Raw genomic sequence first — 21,130 nt, forward strand, 5'->3', positions numbered from 1 at the left:
CATCCGTTTATCAATCCATCCATCTCTATCTATCTATCCGTCTATCTCTCCATCTATGTCCATATTTCTCTCTCTATCCATCCATCTCTCTCTCTCTCTCTCTCTCTCTCTCTCTCTCTCTATCAATCCATCCACCCATCCGTCTATCAATCCATACATTTATGTCTCTCTCCCTCTCTCTATCCATCTGTGTCCCTATCTCTCTATCTATCCATCCATCTGTGTCCCTAACTCTCCACGTACCCATCTATGTCCGTATTTCTTTCTCTGTCCAAGCATCTCTGTCTCTCTATAAATCTATCCATCCGTCTATCAATCCATCCATCCATGTCCCTATCTCTATATCTATCTATCCATCTGTGTCCCTATCTCTCCACCTATCCATCATGTCCCTATTTCTCTCTATCTATTCATCTATGTCCCTATTTCTCTATCCATCTGTCGCTCTATCAATCCATTCATCCATCTATCAATCCATCCATCTGTGTCCCTATCTCTCTATCCATCCATCCATCCATCCATCCATCTTTCTATCTTTTACATTTTATCAGACAAACTCTTTCCCCTTCTTTCTCTTTTCATTTTTCATTCAATAGTTTTGGGTTCTGGAGTCGTCACAATATACTTTTATTAATAAATATTAATAAAAATCTATTTGTTATGGAGTGACAGTATTTTGTTTCGATAAGATTCACCAATATTACTTTCAGTATGTGAGCATTGATGTATTACATGAGTGACACTGCTAAATATGTCCACTAACCTCGGCAGTGACAGTGCAGGATTACTGTGCCAGCTCTGGCCATTACGATCATCTGATCCACTGCTCAGCCGCTCGCTGGACGGTGCTCGCGTCGCGTCTGTGTCGCAGGTTATCGTCAGCGCAGATTCGGAGAGGCTGGGCATCTCTATATGTGCCAATGGAGCGAAGCTGAGTTGCACGATCTGCCGGGCGCTCTGGTAGATCTGACCCTGTACCTGTGGAGTCAGCGTGGGGAGGTCAAAGGTCAGGACGGTCTGAGTACTGGAGGTCAGAGGGTCAAGGCTATCCAGACTGCTGTAGGATGTTCCTTTGGCACGGTGAGACTCCATGATGCTTTCAAAATGCCGGCTGAAGGTGTCCTGAGTGTCTCCAGATCTTCTTCGTGGCCCTCGGAGCAGGAGAGGAGATTTTAGAGCTGGATGGTCCTTATTGAAATGATCACGGTGTCTGAGAAATACAGAGGATTGCTATTTCTAAAATGCTGTCTCACGTAAATCTCTTAACAGTTTGTTAAAGGAAAAATTAATTGGGCACAATTACGTTGTGTCTTTAAATGCTGTTAATATTATTTATATTTTTTCATATGAATTTCATTAAATTTTTTGTATATTCGTATATTTGCAATATTTGTATATCAAATTGTGTGTGATGTTTCTTGTTTGTTTGTTTGGTAGGATATGTTTACTGTCACACACCTCTTCAGCATGACCCTGTAATACTCCTCTTCTGCATCCAAGTCCTGATCAGCCAGCAGCCTCCTCACGTCCCCCTGCATCCTGACAGTCACCCAGCTCGCAACATCCTCTTCTTCCTCCTCCTCTTCCTCCCGTCCATCTGTTCTCTCGGTTGGCATCTCTCCTAATGGGCTGCTCCCAGCAAAGGAAGTTCCCATGACACTTCGGTTGCTCCCAAACGCTGAGTCGGCATCCTCCTGCTCCGCCAACAGCACCTCGTCTATGTCAGTCTCCCGGTAACATCGTAAAGGAATGGCGTCCAAGTCCGTCTCCGAGTATTTCAAAGTCCGTCTGATTATTCCGGTTTTTGGAGAGGTACCTGGGGCGGCGGGGGGTGGAGTCACCAGCTCCACCTCCACATGATGAACATCATGATTGGCTCTGAGAGCAAGTTCCTCCAAAGGCAGATACATGGGTGGGATTGGGGTGGAGTGACCGCTAGGAGGAGCCGTCGAGGGTTCTGGAACATCTAGATGGATGATAATTTCAAAACAGCATATTAATGTACTTAATATTTCAATTATTTGCACAGAATGTATCTCATATAATACAACCATGTTTTGTGAAGCTGCCTTTCATGCAATAAACACATATGGGGTAAAAGTACAAAGTGAGATCTAATCTTACCTCTGACCTAAAACAACCTCTATGTAATCAGATCAAAACTCTGTAATCTAATTGCTTTTTTATGGGAGTCTAATGATATTACAGTAAGTAAAGTAGATATATGGAGGCTACTGACTCTTCTCTCGTCCACTGGCAGGTGTCCCGAACAGAAACTCCCACTTGGCACGTGCGATTTTCTGACAGTGCAGAGATGGACCTGCAACCGCAGAAGCACCGTCCAACTAAAACACACAAATAAAAAGACACAAGTTTGCTTACAACAGGCAGTGAACTAGATCTTCTTGCAAGCATGGGGACATATTGCTTTTTAATTAGTATTTAAGTATGTAAAAATAGGTTTATAATTATTGATGCATTGAGACGCTAAATTTTCTGAGTTCTTTCATAAACAACATACACAGATAAAAATGACAATTTGTGCAAGTATGGTTTTACAATATTTACACATTAAATTGAATATGACTTCAAGCACAATTTCACAAATGATTTACACAAAAATGCTAATTCATGCACTCGCCTGTATTCCCAAAGATCGATGTTCTGATTGGTTGCTATTTTGGCTGGATGGCGAGATGCAGTCTCTGTCCCCAAGGCTCCCTGTCACTCCACTGGAACTCGGTGATGACCCTGCCAAGCCCTGGTGTTCTCCAAACCCTGGTTCCTCTTCTCCTCTCTCCCCATCACCTTCCTCAAACACCACCGGTCCTAGAAGCAAAGCCTGCCTTTTCCTCCATTCTGCCTGTCTCTGTTGATGTGTTAGTGTGGACATCTCCTCTGCATTTTTCTCAGAGCTGTGGTTTGTTACACTAACCGAGTGCTTTTCTCCTATTTCTGTGACGACAACCTTCTCACTTTTTTTATAAACCGGGCTGCTACTTTTTAAAGTCCCTCCATGTGGTTCTGCTAAAATAATGTTCTCCAATTCTGTTTTTACTTGCTCTTTCCACTGCTGTCTGGATGTCCAGCTAATTGGAGAATCGTCTACATTTTGACCAATAAACAACCGCCTGGATATTTCCACGCTTTCTGTGGCAACGTGATCATCCCATTCATCTTCATCTAGGAACCATGGGTCAACGGGAGTCCATTCCTCTCCGGTGTACTGTGGGGTTTTGTGACGGTGCGGTGTGGGGCTATCAGAGACTGGCAGGTCAACTTTACGCTGACGAGGATCTCGCAGCGGAGAACACAAGTCAGCTTTGGATGAACTTGGACGAAGAAGACGAGAAGGGAGGGCAGGGGAATCAGGGGAACCGCCCATAGGAATAGAAGCAGATCTCTCATCAATCAGGTCTTCCATTAAACCTAAACTCTGATGCTTACCTGGTGCTTCATGCTGGTGGAGATGAACCCCAATGGTTGTAGGACAGTCAAGCGGTTGGGGTTCATGCACAGGTATGTTCATCTTTACAGCCATCTGCACTGGGCTCTGCCGTAGGGACCCATGTTGGATTTCTCCAGATGGACACTCGTAGTTTGTGCTGTTCAGGTTAGAACCCCTAAAAACACCAGGAGGTGGAGAACTTCTGACATCATTGAAAATAGTCGAAACCTTGGTGGTGTCTTCTGCAATCCTGCGAGCAGCCTCAGGGCTGCTCAGAACAGAGGAGTTATTGCTTCCACTTAGTTGGTTTAATCCAGCTGTAAGTGCATTTACCAGGCTGCTCCTTTGGTCTGATAAGAGCTTATTTTTAGTCCTGCTTTCACAACTTGGACTGACTTGACTGTTACAGTCTTGCACAGAAGAATGTTTCTGTTTGGAGCATTTTTGGGACCTGGATGTGGATTTTTGCTGGTGGGTATGTCCAGTGTGGGGTGAGCTTTTAGCGATGTCACACACAGCTTTTACCCTTCCTGGACCAGAATCATTGCGATGGGCACTGCAGTTTGGCACTAGTGAGCCTGCCCAGGACTGGCAACGTGTCCTCTGGAACTGGTGAAACTCTGGACTCCAGTTTGGCCCACAGACATACTTACATCTCAGCTGGGGTGAGCCAAACTCCTTCAGGGCTCGTTGTGTTGAAGCGTGGCCAACGTGATGTAAAGTAGACTGATGAACTCCTGTAGACCCAATGTGCTGGTGAAAAGGACTATTATTGTAAGAAGATTCAGCATGCCCGGGTCTGACTGTATCACTACATCTCTTGTGTGAACTCCCATCTTCCTTTATTCCACTGGGGCTGTTACGCGGACTCTCTACGGTTTTAATGTGAGGTTTCTCGATGTAGCTGAAAGTGACCACAGATCTCTGCCCAAGTTCTGGTTTGGAGTTGAGGTGTTGTTTGCAGGCTTGACAAGGCGTCCCATGGTCAGATGCTTGTCCAGAGTTCGATAAAGAGCGCACATGTTTCAACTGTTTACCGTCAGTGTTGTTATTGAGTCCAGTGGACACCTGTGGGCATGGCTCCTGCTGGGGAATGCTACATTTCTGAGGTGAATCCACGGATTGTGAGGGCTGAAGTAGGAAGCTAACGTTTGGTTTGTATGGACCGCAGGAGTGTGCATTGCCAGCAGGTGAGGTAAACCCAGATGCCACCTGTGCTAATTTGTTTAATGCCTCAATAGGACCATCTTGCTCCACTGACGTCTCACATGAATTACCATTCCCATCAGGCTCGGGTGGGGATCTTACCTCCACATATAAATGAAGGACTTTTCCAGTTTGGGACATGACTTCATAACAACCCAATACAAATTGAAAGAAAGAAAAAGTTTAAAGAGGCGATAGACAAAGATGGAGACAATATGGAGTTGTTAATGCCTTAAAACAAGTCCTGTTTCTGTTCAATTTAGTATGCAGTATTTTTTTGTTGGTGTATTTTCAGTTCATGAAGCTTCTGTTCTTCTTCAACCTCTCCTGCTAGAGCAGATACTACAGACTGAGAGCACAGGCCATCACACCTAAAAAAGAAAGATAAATAAAATAAGTACAATAATCTGGTATTGATCATTGAAGTAAACATTAATTCTTAATACACATTTCTAGTCTTAGAAATTCTAAAAAAAAAAAAAACTTTTAAAACAACTCTAAACATAATTTTTCAGATGATAGTGTCATGGTTGCCAAGTTTCAGACAATGAGTGCAGGCTGTGTTTCAATAGGGCAGTATTCCTGCAAACTCTGGTATTACCCTACTGGTTGACTGGTTTTAGCTGGTCTCCCAGTATGGCTTTGACTGGTTAAAAGCTGGTGTAGCAGGCTGGCTGGGAGACCAGCTGACCCACCAGCTTAAAGGTGCCCTTCTTCTGTCATTTTTATTGTTTATGACCTACACATTATGTGGGTGCGGTCTCAAGTTGGAGAGCTCATGAATAGTAATGAGCTTGATCAATTCCATGTCACACTGAGCAGCTTTTCTAATTGACATGATTTCTCCGCTTATTTCTTTTCAGTGGCTAGAGCTGACAGAGGAGCTAGAAGTTAATTTTCACATTCACGACACAACACAAACACATATGGAGTAAATTTTTACGGTTTTATTTGGAAGGGCCCCTTTACACCAGCTTGACCAAGGCTGGTCTTATCTGGTTTAAGATGAAAGTAGCTGGTTTAAGCTGGTCATCCCAGCCTGGCAAAGCTGGTGAACCAGCTAAGAGTGTCCAAAACCCCTCTAAAACCAGCCTGTTCCACTAAATTAACTAGCTAAAACCTGGCTGGGAGACCAGATTAAATCAGCCACTATTTTAGGCTGGTTTTAGCTGGTCTTTTCAGTAGGGGTAAACAGACACATTTTGTGATTTAGTTAATTTCATCCCACATATTTCCCATGCCTTGTATCACAATGTCATATTACAACAGTAAAGTATATTGTGAATGTGAATGTTATTTGATTTTGAGTTAAAAGGTTGATTTTTAAATAATTTGCATGAGCTAAAAGAAAGCCTGCAGGAAAAACATTAAAAACTTCTGCAGAAACAACATAATGTGACAGAACGAGCATATCTATTCTGATATTATCTGCCAGTTGAAAAACCAATTACATCAACCAGATTTTATCAGCAAGGCCATATTATTTTCTAAGCAAACACTTTTTTTATTAATCCTTCAGTAGTATTTCTGAACAAACAGACTCTCTTAGTCAACAAATGACTTGTCTCTATAAAAGTCTGAATGACTGGAGTTTGCAGTCGGCCTTATAACAAAATTTATATGAGAAAATGTACAGGCTGACTGTAAGCATCACAAAATACAGCTGCCCAACCTAATCCCTAACAGGAAGAGAAGAGATTTCTTTAATCACCCCTTCTGGGTGTTTTTAGAGATAATGACTGTCTGACTGTACATTATACTGCCTGTAGTCTCGCGTAGCCAGACCTTCAATACTGAAGGTCTGGTGTTTTTCGCTGCTTTTTCTGGACAAAGCCCGCCCACGAGCTGTTTGACCGACATGTCAAACAACCAATCACAGTTTGTTTCGTCTAGCGTCACGTTTCAGACTCCCCACAATAATAAAACGGCTGGCAACAAGTCAGTTATTGAAATAACCAGCCGCAACCAAATAGTATCTAAATAAACATTACTCACCATAGGACAACGTTGAGCACTTCATCAACAGCCACACCAATGAGACGATCCTGTTAAACGTCAGTTTGAAGCATATCTCTCCACTTTTTAACACATACAAGCAATTCAGGAGAACCAAACTTTTAAACTCCACTAACTGCCTTAAAGAAAACTCTTGGACGTCTTTTAGAGAGTCGATGCCGCAAACTATGCATATTTTTGAGAATCCAATGTTTAGCTGATCATGATAACGTCAGAGCTTTTTTTTCCAGGGACTGAAACTAATCGCGACACTCGCGTCTCCTGGAAATCCGTTTTTTCCAACCAATCAAAGACGACTTTAACATTCTCACAGGGTTTCCAGAAAAGTGTACGAAAAACATCAGACGTTCAGCCAACAGTTTGTGGGCGTGACGTCTGAGGCTGAGACTATACTGCCTGTTACACAGCTATTTCCCAAACAAATGGATATAAAATATTTATTTGAGTTTAAATGACTTCATTGTGTGACTGGAGGGAAACACAAGACATCAAACTATGCAGAAATATAAAAGGGTGATGCAAGACCATTATACAGATAGCAATCATTATTTAATCATAGTGTGATGTGACTGACCAATCAGAATCAAGTGTTTCAGAAAGCTGTTTAACATTAGCTGGATTACAGCAACTCATTCATCATCAAACAACAGATACAGATATTTGTATTATATACACACAAACCTAACATTCAACATATAGATTTTACATCTGACACAAATGTAAGAGAACAAACTTACATGCATGTGAAATTGCTGACCTAACAAATATTAATAAACAAAGAGATTTTTTTAAATGAAAATGATTTACAAAACCACAGTGAATAACATGAATTCAGTTATTTAGTTTTATCATAATCATATTATTACTACATTTTTTAAAAATATAGCTGCGAGCAGCAATTACTGTACCAGGGTCAAGCCAAAAAGGGCACAGAATGAAGTAAAGTTGAGTTTGGATGAGCAGTTTAAAGAACCTAAGGAAACCTTATGATTTCAGATGAAAAAAAAAATGCAAAATAAATCCACAAAAATAATCTTGTCCATTGCAATCGTCTCTCTCTTATTGAGAATCATGGAACACTAAGTCTCTGAAGAAAACATATGTGAGTGGTGCTTGCTGTGGCAAATCTTGGGACACAATGTTACAACAAGATAAATGAGTCAAAAGAGCCCACCCCATGTCTACAATGTTCTGATGCAGAGAAAAAGCTCTTGCATAATGGTTGCTAGAATATTCTTATTGGTTGCTAGGGCATGAATTGACACCCACCAATGATTATTATCCAAGCCATGAAAAGAAAAATCCCTGATGACTCAAGGTTTTAGATGTACTGTAGCAGTAGTTTTAGGCAAAAATTACTATTTTTCTATCTCAAAACTACTAGGTGGCGTAATGACAAAATTGTGCATGGAACCTCGGGTCATGACTGTGTTACATCTTGCTAGTTTCATGACTATACACTTTAGTTTTAACAGTTGTATGAACATAGGGCTTGCTTGATTTCAAAGGTTTTGTTCAATTATAAGGCCAACTAGTGGTGCAAGCATTTTTTTTGTATGGCCTCAGACTGTGGTCATACATCAGTGTATCAAATCTGGTGAAAACAAATCTCTTTTCGTTGCGAAAAGAAAACACAAAATTTCATTTCATTTTTTGCAATTTTCTGATTAAAATTTTAATATAACGGCAACAAAAATGCGAGTTTTTGTTCAGAAGGTAAAGCATTGTTCTTCCTATGGTGTTTTCGAGTCGATCGGAATAACTAAGGATGCTCCGATCGATTGGCCAATAATGCTTGCTATGCTTCTCAATGAATTACGGCAAAATGCTGCTACCTCCAAAAGCCAGGGGGCGCTCTCGTGCAGAAACTCAAAATGCGCTGTAGAGGAAGAACAATAAACACGCAGCCATGATGACATGCAGCTCCAGGAAATGTCTTAAGGATATATACTTATATTGCTGTTCTTCAAACCTTTTCAGGTATTTTCATGATAATAAAGACTCTTTCGCCGCCAGCGTTTTTTAAAAAAAAAGTTGGCAGCCAGCGCCAGTGTTTTTCATGATTTTCACCAAAGTTTAATGCCTTCCAGAAAATGTTCTTCTTCAAATATATAAACATACAATATACCAAATGAAAGAACAGACCCTCTGCTTTCAAAAAAAAAAAAAAAAAAAAAAAACGTTTCATCCTACCTTCAGTAGTTCTTTTGTAATCAGCTTTTGAATATGGGTAGGTTTCTGCAAAAACCCCACATTTTAAGCAAAAAGCAGAGATAATTCCAATTTTGTGAGGGACTTTTCATAGAGATCCCATTCAGAGCGATCTTAAAAACAGACACAGACACGCAGCCGCTTGCCATAGGGCAATACTTCCGGATTTAAAAAGTTGCGGAAGGACGCCACCTGGTGGATAATAGCGGTATTGTGGAAAGCCGGAAATACTCGTCATTGGCAGGGAAGCGTTTTCTATTGATTGACGAGATATCTCGTCAATGGCGGCGAAAGAGTTAATAATTATGTTTGATGAGTGTTGCTTTTTGAAACCTGGCATGTTTGGTATCGTTTGATTCGGCAACGATTCAGGACTCATACAAATCAAGTCCCATGAAAATACGTCGACCGCTGCAAAACTTATAGGCATGTAATACATTCGTCTGACCACTAGGAAAAATATCAAAACACTTTGGTTAATTTTGAGCGCGATGCTAAATGGACTAATCAGATTCAATGGATTATGCTAAGCTATGCTAAAAGTGCTACAGCCAGAGATCGGCTGAATGGATTCCAGGATGGTGGAGATCAAATGTTTAACTCTAGGGGAGCTGGAAAATGAGCATATTTTCAAAAAAAGTGAAGTGTCCCTTTAAACAGCTGTCCCTTTTGGTTAAATTGTGCTTGTATAACGTCTTTACAGGTAATGACTAACATGTTATGACAACGTATGTTACGTGATGTATATCAACATATGGCGGATGTAGTACTACATCGGAATTCATTCATACTATCCATATTCTACTGTATATACTGTAGTACCTACTGTTTTAACGATCAGTGAGAAGGTACTTCATCTAATTCAGTACCTACTGTCACAGTATGCGATTTCAGAGTCACATATCACAAATATCCTTGACAGCCTCACTATCTTCTGCTGTCGTATACACAAACACACACAACACCTTTTTCTTATCTTTACAGTATTCCTCTGATCTGGTTCCTAAATATCACCCCTCTGCTTTTAGATCTCACTCCTCTGTCCAAAAATATCCTCTCTCTCTCTCTTTCTTCTGCACTGCAGGAGGATTAAAGCCATCTCAGCTCTTTCAGTTAAAATCTTCAGTGGCCAGAGACCTTCACAACTTTATCTTCATCATCATCTCTCTGTCCTTTAGAGCTTTTATATCCTTCCTTTTTACAGTCGTGAATAACAGCCTGCATTGCTATTTCCACACATTCACTTTTGTAAACATGAGCCATGTCATCGGCTTTTCACAGACATCATTAAACAGAAAATAGCTTGTTACACTCCAAAAAATTTTGGGTTATTTTCAACCTAGTGTAGAATTAACTCAGCCTTTGGTTTGAATTAACCCAAAGAATGTTTACATATATTTTGACCCCAAGATAGGTAAAACACAACCCAGCATTTTTAGCTGAAGCAACCCAGCATGGGTTCTTCCCATTTTGATCCAACCTTACTGTGTTGCTGTTGCATTAAGTGCAACCGAGTATTTATGGCCCATTATCAAAATTATTCTGACACCTGTGCGTCAGGTGCAGAAACTGGCTTTAAAAACAGACGCACCAGTGCTGCCAACATTGCTTTACAGGTTGCAGAAGAAGAAGGTCAGACTGTCAGTGCTCAGACTATACATCACACAACGCAACAATTCGGTTTAAATGTCCGTCGTCCCACAAGGAATCCTCTTCTGAAGCTGGTTCACCAGATAGCTGAAGACAACCTGTCTAAGAGGAGCATGAAGTACTGAAATCATGTTCTGTTGAGACCAAACTTAAACTTAAACTTGTTTGGCTCAGATGGTGTCCAGCATGTGTGGTGACGGCCATTCGAACTGAATTGTTGCAGTGTGCTGCATGGTCTGAGAAATGACAATCTGACCTTCTAACCTGTAAAGCAATATTGGCAGAACCCCATGTGTCTGTTTATGAAGCCAGCTTCTGCACCTGACGCACAGCACAAGGACTCAACTTCTTTGATCGACCCTTGCATGTCTTGAAAAACCTCTGTATGACCTTAGCAACTGTACTGTAACTCAGTTTCAGGTTGTTACTTATCTTTTTATAGCCTAGGCCATCTTTGTGGAGAGCAACATTTGTAATTTCTTAAATCCTTAGAGAGCTCTTTGCCATGAGGTGCCATGTTCAACATCCAGTTTGTGACGTGCACACCACCGCAGGGCACACATCACCACCACGGTTGTGCGGTGGTTATTACAACTGTCACAGCCCTAGTAGTGATGGAAAACATCCACAGGTTGAGAATCAGGAACCCTATAACAGTTTTTTCCAGACTTGCAGTTTTTGGCGGGACATTCACGACGCCCATGTCCGCACATATGCTTAAATGCAACTTAAATAAGTCTCAGCGGAGCGCGTCGACTGACACCATGGGTGTTTGTACAAAGATAGTGATAAACGCAATGTGCAAACATCTATTTGTGGTGGCCAATTTTAATTTGTGGCGGACTAAGGAATAAATAAATGTATGGGAATGTACAACAACGCTCTCACTTGTATGATGTCAAAGAGGTAGCGCCAAAATAATGACATGCCTATAATCCCGCCCACTGCGAAGTGATACTAAACTCGATGGAAAAGCTAACCACGCCAAAGTGAGGTGAGCTGACACGACCCAACATTGTTACGAGAACATTGTACTGAAAGCATGAAATTTAAACCGTTATAATACAAGATACACATAGTAGTAGGGATGTGCGATAATTTGCATGTGATTGTCATTGCGCGTCTCGTTGGTGAAGCCGGTTCCTTGATTAGGAGTAAATCGGTATCAGCTGCTTTCAGATGGAGTGGCATTTACTACACAAAGTTGTAGTTCACTGACAAGCTGGGTCATATCGCAGGCGAAAATTAAAGGGGACAGAGAATGAAAAACCATTTTTACCTTGTCTTTGTTGAATAATAGTAGTCTACCCGCATTCACGAACATACAAAAGGTGCTAGACATGCTAAACATCTCAGTCTCATAGAAATTCCTCTTTTAGAAATGTCAGCCAGAAAATAGCCCAATCTGAAAAACTGATGCTTATGACATCAGACATCTCACTGCCCCTCCACTTTAAAATAATTGGCTACAGTAATGAGATTGCAAGTTAAGCCAAATAGGTGCAAAACCACTTGTTTAAAATCCCAACCCTAAACAAGCTATCTGCGAGTGGTTTTTAGGAAGCTTCTAAGGCAATACAGACCCAAACAAAAAAAATGTTGTATACATGTCACATCACAGAACAAGGATAAATACCCCGTTCAATCAGTCTATGTCACCTTTAATGCAAAGTTGCCCCTGTTTTTAGTGAACTATGGCTTTGTGTAGTAAATGCTGCTCCGTCTGAAAGCAGCTGATACAGATTTACTGGCTTCACCGACGAGATGCGCAATGACAATCACATGCAAATTATCGCGCATCCCTACATAGTAGTTGTTAAGCAGATAAAAACATAAAGATGATGAATAGGTCATGTGGCTATGCATGGTTTAATATATATATATATATATATATATATATATATACATAAATAATCACTTAGGGTGTACTCGCTTTTGTTGCCAGCTTTTCTGACGTTAATGGTTGTATGTAAAGTTATTTTCAGAGGACAGTAAATCTATACTGCTATACAAGAAGCACATTGACTACTCTAAAATATATCCACATTTCATTTCTATAGTATTGTCCCTTGAGAAGATTATATTAAAATATTTGCTGAAATGTGAGGGGTGTACTCACTTTAAAGACATACTGTATTGAGATGAAGCTCATAAAATCATGTTCAGGTCATTTCACCCTTAGGACCATATTTTCATAACATTTAAGCATCTTTTCCTTCTAAATTCCCATTACTGTGATAATTTGAAGCTTTTATTTTTTAGGGGTTTTATTTGTGCAACTCCCATTAATCTCAAGAGTAATTCTCACTGGACTCTCATTACGATAACAGAGGAATTTTTAACTGCAAGTTATTTTATTTATAGCAGAATAAATTAAAGGCAATATAGTATTTATCCACTTCACAATGTAAATATTATATCCTGTAATTATTTTTGTTCACATTACATTACATTTTTGCTGGCAAAAAGAGAGAGAGAGAGAAATGTGGTTAACTGTGCAGATAATAAAGTGAATGGTCTTAAAAATAAGCTGTTTCTGTAAGCAAAATTTTTATTGCTGGAGATATAACCCAGACATGTTCTGCAAAGGTTTCACAAGTGTCTTATTTTTGTACCATGCATCGCCCTTTGATTGAGCTGAACCTCACTATAACAACAAGCAATTCAAAAACACCTCACTAAGGAAACATTGAGACACTGCAAAGGAGTTAATGGTTCCTCTGGGGGTGTCAGACTATCAGTACATCCCAGGTGTTTGTATTCTGCATGTTTATACTGTAGGCAGAATGAACGGCCGTCCCACATCACGGCTCTATATGGAGCAGAACAGTAGCTGTGCTAATATTAGTCTTCTGCATGTCAAGCTGACCACAGTCATGACATTTCTCCACAGTCACTGAGACACAGGACGTCTGGGGACAACACAACCCTGTTTACTTTCAAGAAAACAAAATTAAAATGTACTTCATTTACAGTAAATAAGAAAATTAAATTATACACATCTGCCATTATGCACTTTTTCATATTCATATGCATACTTTATACAATAAATGTATCAAGCATTACACTACATGTCATACTGTGTAAAGTCATGTACATGAATAAGAAAACTGAAACATTTACCAATCAAACCAAATTTCTCATGTGTCAAACATCATTCTATTTGACTTCCAAGCATATTAAATACATTTCTAATGCCGCACAATATGTAAGATTTTGCATTAAAATATCCAAAAACAACAAGGACAGTGTTATATATTTTGTTGTTCACATGTGTATTATTATCCCAAATGCTTGAATTCAGAGAATTTACACTTTCGAACACTGTAACACACCAATTGTCAGTAAATGGCGCTTTTCCATTGCATAGTACCCCACGGTTTAGTTTAGTTTAGTTTGGGTCGTGTCAGCTCACCTCACTTTGGCGTGGTTAGCTTTTCCATCGAGTTTAGTATCACTTCACAGTGGGTGGGATTATAGGCGTGTCGTTATATTGGCGCTACCTCTTTGACATCATACAAGTGAGAGCGTTGTTGTACATTCCTATACATTTATTTATTTCTTAGTCCGCCTCAAAAATAAAATTGGCCGACACAAATAGATGTTTGCACATTGCGTTTATCACTATCTTTGTACAAACACTTATGGCGTAAGTCGACGCGCTCTGCTGAGGCTTATTTAAGTTGCATTTAAGCATATGTGTGGACATGCGCGTCGCGAATGTGCCACCAAAAACTGCAAGTCTGGAAAAAAACTGTTATAGTGTTCCTGATTCTCAACCTGTGGATGTTTTCCATCACTAGAAGGGAGTTTGGGAACTTATAGCAGAGCACAGATGACAACAGGTTTACTCGATAAAGCGCAAACTAGCATAGAGGTAAAGTTAATCTTTTACATTATGCTAGTAGTGACGATTCTCTCAGACAATCAGTGATCTACAGTGCTTTCGCGTCACGTTTTGGTATCAGCTCGGCTCGCTTGGAACCCCAACCGAGGTGGTACTTAAAGAAAAACATTGGGTACTACATACTCCACCCAGCGGAAAAGCCCCCAAAATTAAGCTTACCCGACCCAAACCAAACCATGGGGTAATTTGCTATGGAAAAGCGCCATAACACCCCTGCCCAAGTCAATGGGGTCACATCCAGTTTACGTTAACATTTATGCATTTGGCAAACCCTTTTACCAACGCGATTTACAATGCATTATTAGATATACATTTTTATCAGATATACATTATTACATCGGTTTTTGCTTTTGCTGTCCTATTTTGTCAAGAAATCCTCCTTAAAGTTACACGGTGCACCTTTATACTAAAGTAAGTCATGACAGTAATGTTCACACGCAAATTAAACCACAGGGTTTTTAGCACTTTACTATGGCTCGATGAACAAATACATTTGCCTTGAATTTTAAAAAGCACATTAAGTCAGACAGCTATAGAGACAACTCTATGTGAATGAACAGCATCTCTCTTTATCTCTCGGTTTGGCTGTCATCCACTATTTCACAACACATAAGATATTTCTGTCACCGACACACACACTACAAAATCTCAAATGCTTTCTATAGGGGTGATTCTCACGAAACCATTGAAACACCACGGCACTAATGATTTGAGCTTTAAAATGTGTAATATAGTAACATTAAAAAGCATCAGAATTAACACAATACTGTGTTCTACCTTGCACAATGTGTGGTTTCAACATAAGAATTTATAATTGGAAATTTTATCTCATTTTCTGCTGAAATTCTCATTACCGCAATGTGTCATAACATGCGTTATGTTGTAATTTAATCAAATTAACAAAAAAATATTAAGAAAAAAATAAATGGATGTCTTGCTAGACTACTTTAGATGACAGAAAAAATATTTACTGAATATTCATGTGTAATAATAATGAAGAAAAATTAGGAAAATTATGTTTCCATGCCTGATGTTCTCATCCTCCGCAACACTTTTTGAGAACAGTTTAAGCACACATACAGAATTTTAATAAAGTTTGATTTTGAGTGACCAAGCACTTGGACCAGTTAATTCAAGATGGCTACCAGTTAAGATCATTTTTTACAGTTAATTTAAAATATTGTCTTGTCGTGTACGCATTCTGACATTTTGATTATCATTACCGCAACAGATACTTATTAAATGTTAATTTAATTAATAGAAGCATAATACTTTGATTTTAAATGCATGTGCAGAATCTCCAAATTATGTTCTTTCAGGTTTGTCATGTCATTTTGAAAATATGTCAGTGTTGATGTTTTCTGACTGTTGCGGTAATGAGATTTTTAGGACTAATTTTTTAAATTATGTTACAAAAAGTGTAAAATGATAAGTAAAAGTTTTTAAATTAATGTTCCCATTTACTCCAGACTTTGTTTTTCAATGTCTGGTGGGAAAAAAAGTAAAGTCAAGCAATTTTTACATTTTCATGCTTGACATTTTTAAAACCAATTTTTCGTGAGAATCACCCATAGAGCAGGTTGCAACAGGTAATGTGGGAGGAGTTTCACATCTGACATTATAAAACTAGACTACTGTATTGAGTCCAACACACTTGGAGAACTGCCATGTCTCAAGAATCACAATACAGTACTAACATAACAAATATTAACATGCAGTATGCATGCCAGGAAATGAATATGAATATGAATATGCACGTCAATTATTAACCACCCTTGTACTCTAGAGGAGAAACGCGTGTGTGTACGAGCCGTGACTTGCCCTCATTTCTGAAATATTTTACCAACTGATGAATTGTTTACACTTCTGGACATCTCCCTCATAAAGTAGTATGCTGATCCTTTGTTTATTAAATGAGATTTGTATATGATGCAGTCTTAATGATGCGGTTGTGTACTTGATGATGTTGCTAGAGTCAAAAAAGCCCACCCAAATTTCTATAACAGCACTGCAAGTTTTTTCATTCACCAGGTGAAATAATAAGTTCAGTTATGAGTTCAGAAAATATAAAAGCACATCTCAACAGCATTATTTATGAGTTTAATACTTATATATAAAAAATTTAAATACCTTTAGAAACCTGATACATGAATATAAAATTGAACTAATGTGCACTCAGTTGCAGAAATAATGGCTGTTCGGCTCTGGCTTTAAATGTGAACCATTCAATACGTCAGAACTAGCTGTTTGATAAACCATAACTAATCATTTCATTCCCACATCAGTTCTACGCTGTCAAAAAGATGGATGAGTTGGGTGATGGAGGTGACTTTCATTTCAAACCTCTCCAAATTACCATAATAATACAGTCAGTCCTCGGATCAGTGTCAGTAATTGTTGAACCAATTTAAAACAATCTACAATTAAAGTTTGGTGACCAAAGATCGCCATGTAACTTTTACTAGTGTATATGTTTATATCTCTAGGTTTGTATATTAAAACCTAAATAAATGCAGAACTCAAAAAAATAACATTGACTGAAGGTCTGCATGAGTTTTGGTTTTTAGCAAAAATTTGTGCAGGTCTGATTTCCTATTAAAAAAAAAATGAACTGAATATTAACACAATTTTAACAAACTGTACTGTATGCCCATGCATGTTAATTATAGGTCTGAGCTTTAAAAAAACAACATATCATCCCATTTACTTTCTTGATAGGCGATACATTCCTTAATTAAAAAGTCTTATAATAAACAATTATTGGTACATATTTAAGTCTTAATCAAAATAACCGGCCGCAGTATGTCCACGAGGGTCTGACGCAATTTTCGGCGGATTTTTGAAACCCTACCTAGTACATTGTATGCGTAGGTCGCGCATGTGCCTTTAGTTGAATGTAGTCCAGGGGATGCATTGCATTTTTTCGCAATGTGCATGCATGCGTCAAACATCTGTGTGCATGTACGAGTCAAATAAACTAGACCGTGCGTGTTTGTTCGCATACATGTAAAAACACAACAATACTCCGGGCGTAAGTCTCTAAAACAACATTGTTTCTGCTGACAGCATGTCTTGCTTCTCTCCAACATATTTATTCTGTTATGCAACGTCAAATTCCCACAATCCAGTCTGGATCCAGTTTCCAGTGGATAAGACGCACTCATTTTTTTCCTAACCGAATGTCCTGTTTCACTCAGAAATATATCAAATAACAGAAGTATAATGGGTTGTGAGTGATGTTAAAAATGCATCATGCATCAGTGTGTAAGTGTGTGGAAAAGATTAGAAATAAGAAGACAAAAATAGTATGTGCTGATGTCAGCCAATGTCTCTCTCTCTCTCTCTCGCTACAGACCTACTTTCTCCACTACTTAATAGGATTTATATTCTTCAGTCGGTGATACACAAACACACACCTGCAGGTCTGAGCCAAGCTCTTCCATTAACACGGTTAATCTGAGACTGTCCGGGGGCAAACACACCCTTTCCACACCTTCATATCCATCTGTTTCTCACTTCCTATTGGGTGAATCTCGAAAACATGTCCTGGTCACATTACCTACCAAAATCAAAATGTACAAGATAATAAACTATTTTTTAGCTTGAAACAAATGCAGTACTTCTACGCTCATCAATAAATCAGATTAGCCTAAAGTGTAGGCTTTTGTCATGATTTACTCACCTTCACGTCGATTAAAACCTGTATGACTTTTTTTATCTCTGTGGAACACAAAATTAATTTCATTTATTGAATAAATCTTGAGGTTTTAATTGGGTTTAAGTGCTGACATTGATTGAAAACAACCTAGCGATTTGACAATAAAATCATGCAGCTTGTCTTGTGTGACCCGAACATCCCTACTGAAAAGAACAGCTAAAACCAGCCTAAGCTGTTTGGCTGGTTTTAGCTGGTCTCCCAGGCTGGTTTTAGCAGGTTAAACTGGTGTAGCAGGTTTGTTTTAGAGGTATTTTGGATACTTTAGCTGGTCAGGCTGAATACTTAGCCAGTATGGATAAGCTGGTTGGCTAGTCTTAGCTGGTTTAAGATGGAAGTAGCTGGTTTTAGATGGTCATTTCAGCCTGGCAAAGTTGGTTAAGCTTGTCAAGCTGGTCTCCCAGCCTGGTTTTAGCAGGTTAAACTGGTGTAGCAGTCTTGTTTTAAAGGGGTTTTGGATACTTTAGCTGGTCAGGCTGAAAACTTAGCCAGTATGGCTAAGCTGGTTGGCTAGTCTTAGCTGGTTTAAGATGGTCCTTTCAGCCTGGCAAAGTTGGTTAAGCTTGTCAGCTGGTCTTCAATCCTGGTTTTAGCTGATTAAACTGGTGTAGCAGGCTTGTTTTAGAGGGGTTGTGGACACTTTTTAGCTGGTCAGGCTGGAAGCTTGGTCAGCTTGGCTAAGATGGTTGGCTGGTCTTAGCTGGTTTAAGATGGTCCTTCCAGTCTTGCAAAGCTGGTTAAGCTCGTCAAGCTGGTCTTTCAGCCTGGTCAAGCTGGTGGGTCAGCGGGTCTCCTAGCCTGACCATCTAGACAAGTGGCCAAAAAGAGCCTTCTACACCAGCTTAACCAGCTAAAACCAGACAGGGAGGCCAGCTAAAGTCAGCCAACCAGCATACCAGTATTTGTTTTCAGTAGGGATGTTCTTGACAAGTTGTCCAATTTTGATTTGTTGCCTGTATGTTGCATAGACTGTAGAAAAAGATGGATGACACAACATCGCCTTCCTCCATTGTAATGAATTGAGGCCAAAAATGTCCGAACATGGTCGCCGCCATGTTACCTAAAAACGTCAGTTTGGAGCCAAGGCATTCGCAAAGCAATCGTCCGTGGAGCTAGAGGCGGAGCCGCGGGATCAAACTTCTGCCCAAACGCTCATGCGACCAATTCAACAATGCCAATCATAACGAACGCACCGTGCTTCTATGAAAGTCACATCACCGCAAGCAGTGTCAGCGTCACATTTTTAATGATGCACGACATGTCTTGAGATGGGAATATCCAATCTGTCATGCATGTATCCGATTCATATCTGATTTATTTCCACATATGAATCGGAATCTATGTGCTTTTTTCCTGCTTCATGTGGGTCAACTAATTTGTGCTACATGAAGGGAACAAAAATTTAGTCACTTCAAACAGGCAGTGTAAATGCAGCCTTAGATTCGTTTAATTCTCAAGAGTTCACACATACACAAACATCACACACACACACACACACACTACATGTTTTCTAGACTAGCAATGATGTCAATCTCTAGGGTCATAAAGTAACCTGAAGCCAATCAAAGTGTGAGTGCATATTATAAATACTGTTAGCAAAAAAATAAATCTGCATCTGCACAACAACAAACAACCACATACATGCTTTCAGACATAAAATTCCCCCGAAATCTAAACCCATGAACATGAATAAACACACAAACAGCAATAGTGTAATTAAGCCCTCATGGCGCACAAGGTCCAGTCGTCCACTTTAAAAACTAACACAATTATCCACTTAACTTGGCGCCGCAATGAAATACAGTCACGCAAAAGACTATTCACAAAAGCACTTACAAAGTATTTACACTCAGGATCGCAAATGAGACGTAACACGGGACAATATCAAGCCTCTTGATGAATCACATTTCAAACTCAAATCGATTCAAAATACAGTGTACATCATGCCGCAGACGTTTCAATGTAAAAGGTCACTAATATTCTTTAATCAATTTAAGGTCAGTAAATACTAAGAACAAGTTCTCTATCAAACACCTGGAGATGAGGAAGACCGCATCTTTCATTTTGTCAACATGAGGTGAGATGAGTAATGAAGACTGCAAAGCTGACAGATTAAATTTATGCAAATTAATCTAGCAGGACCTGTACAGTTGTATGCCTGTAGACATAGTTAAGGCATGCTCACACGCCCGGTAGTGTTCATTTCGTCACACGAGACGAGACGAGACGAAATGTGTTCATCAACAACCTTTTTTTCCATGACTAAGACGAGACGATGACGAGACTGCACCAATGTCCAAAAACCCTGACTAAGACTAAATTAACATGCATTTTTGTTGACGAAAAAAGACGAGAAATGTTTTGCATAAAATAAAAACTAAGATAAAATCTCTCTTCATTTTCGTCTACAATCGTCTCTACTACATTTTATGCAATGAGGTCATATTTAAATGTGAATTCATTCATAAAAAGACTGCGTGCTCTTATTATGAAAATGCGCGTCTGTCATAACTCCAAGCGAGCTCGCACTGCTAAGTGTTCACAATATATCATCCGTTTGCAGTTTTAGTCCACAAACATATTACATATGAGAAATATTGATATCCTCCGTTGTTTCCATCGGATTTTGTATCAAATAATCTTCATATGGTTTTTCAACAATTGCACACGCAGCGATTCTACTATTGAAAAGGCATATGCGATCAGGTCAGTAAGAGTCTCATGTGTAAAATGAGCCCACACACATTATGATTAATATTTCACAAACAGCTAAAAAGTTTAGTGTTATGCAGCATTGTGTTGATGTTTTTGTGTCGTATTCTCGTGCACCTGTTGTCTTCAGTAACTTAGACGGCTTGGCTTTCTGATCCACATTCGCTATTTACCAACATTGTTAGTGTACCTAACATTATTCAAGTATTCTGAATGTACAGTATATTATGAGGACAAAAGCTTATTATAAGTTACTGATCGCTGT

At 39.4% G+C, this 21,130-nt stretch overlaps 1 protein-coding gene across 4 annotated transcripts in view; it reads right to left on the reverse strand.

Moving 5' to 3' along the window:
• Positions 1-21,130, reverse strand: part of LOC129420716 (uncharacterized) — a 67,554-nt gene that overhangs the window by 41,402 nt on the left and 5,022 nt on the right. For 2 of the 4 annotated variants that reach the window (XM_055175748.2, XM_073867202.1), the window contains exons 2-5: positions 2,642-5,025; positions 2,240-2,345; positions 1,459-1,966; positions 764-1,210 (exon numbers count right to left, since the gene is read on the reverse strand). In XM_055175748.2, coding sequence (XP_055031723.2) covers positions 764-1,210; positions 1,459-1,966; positions 2,240-2,345; positions 2,642-4,795 — 3,215 coding nt within the window. In that variant the 5' untranslated portion in view covers positions 4,796-5,025. Of the gene's footprint in view, positions 1-763; positions 1,211-1,458; positions 1,967-2,239; positions 2,346-2,641; positions 5,026-7,578; positions 7,996-17,854; positions 18,002-21,130 lie in introns of those variants that run through there. The other 2 variants (XM_073867204.1, XM_073867203.1) reach the window with 2 other exon arrangements.

The sequence above is a fragment of the Misgurnus anguillicaudatus genome, chromosome 4 (assembly GCF_027580225.2).
Source record: "Misgurnus anguillicaudatus chromosome 4, ASM2758022v2, whole genome shotgun sequence".
Taxonomy (NCBI): domain Eukaryota; kingdom Metazoa; phylum Chordata; class Actinopteri; order Cypriniformes; family Cobitidae; genus Misgurnus; species Misgurnus anguillicaudatus.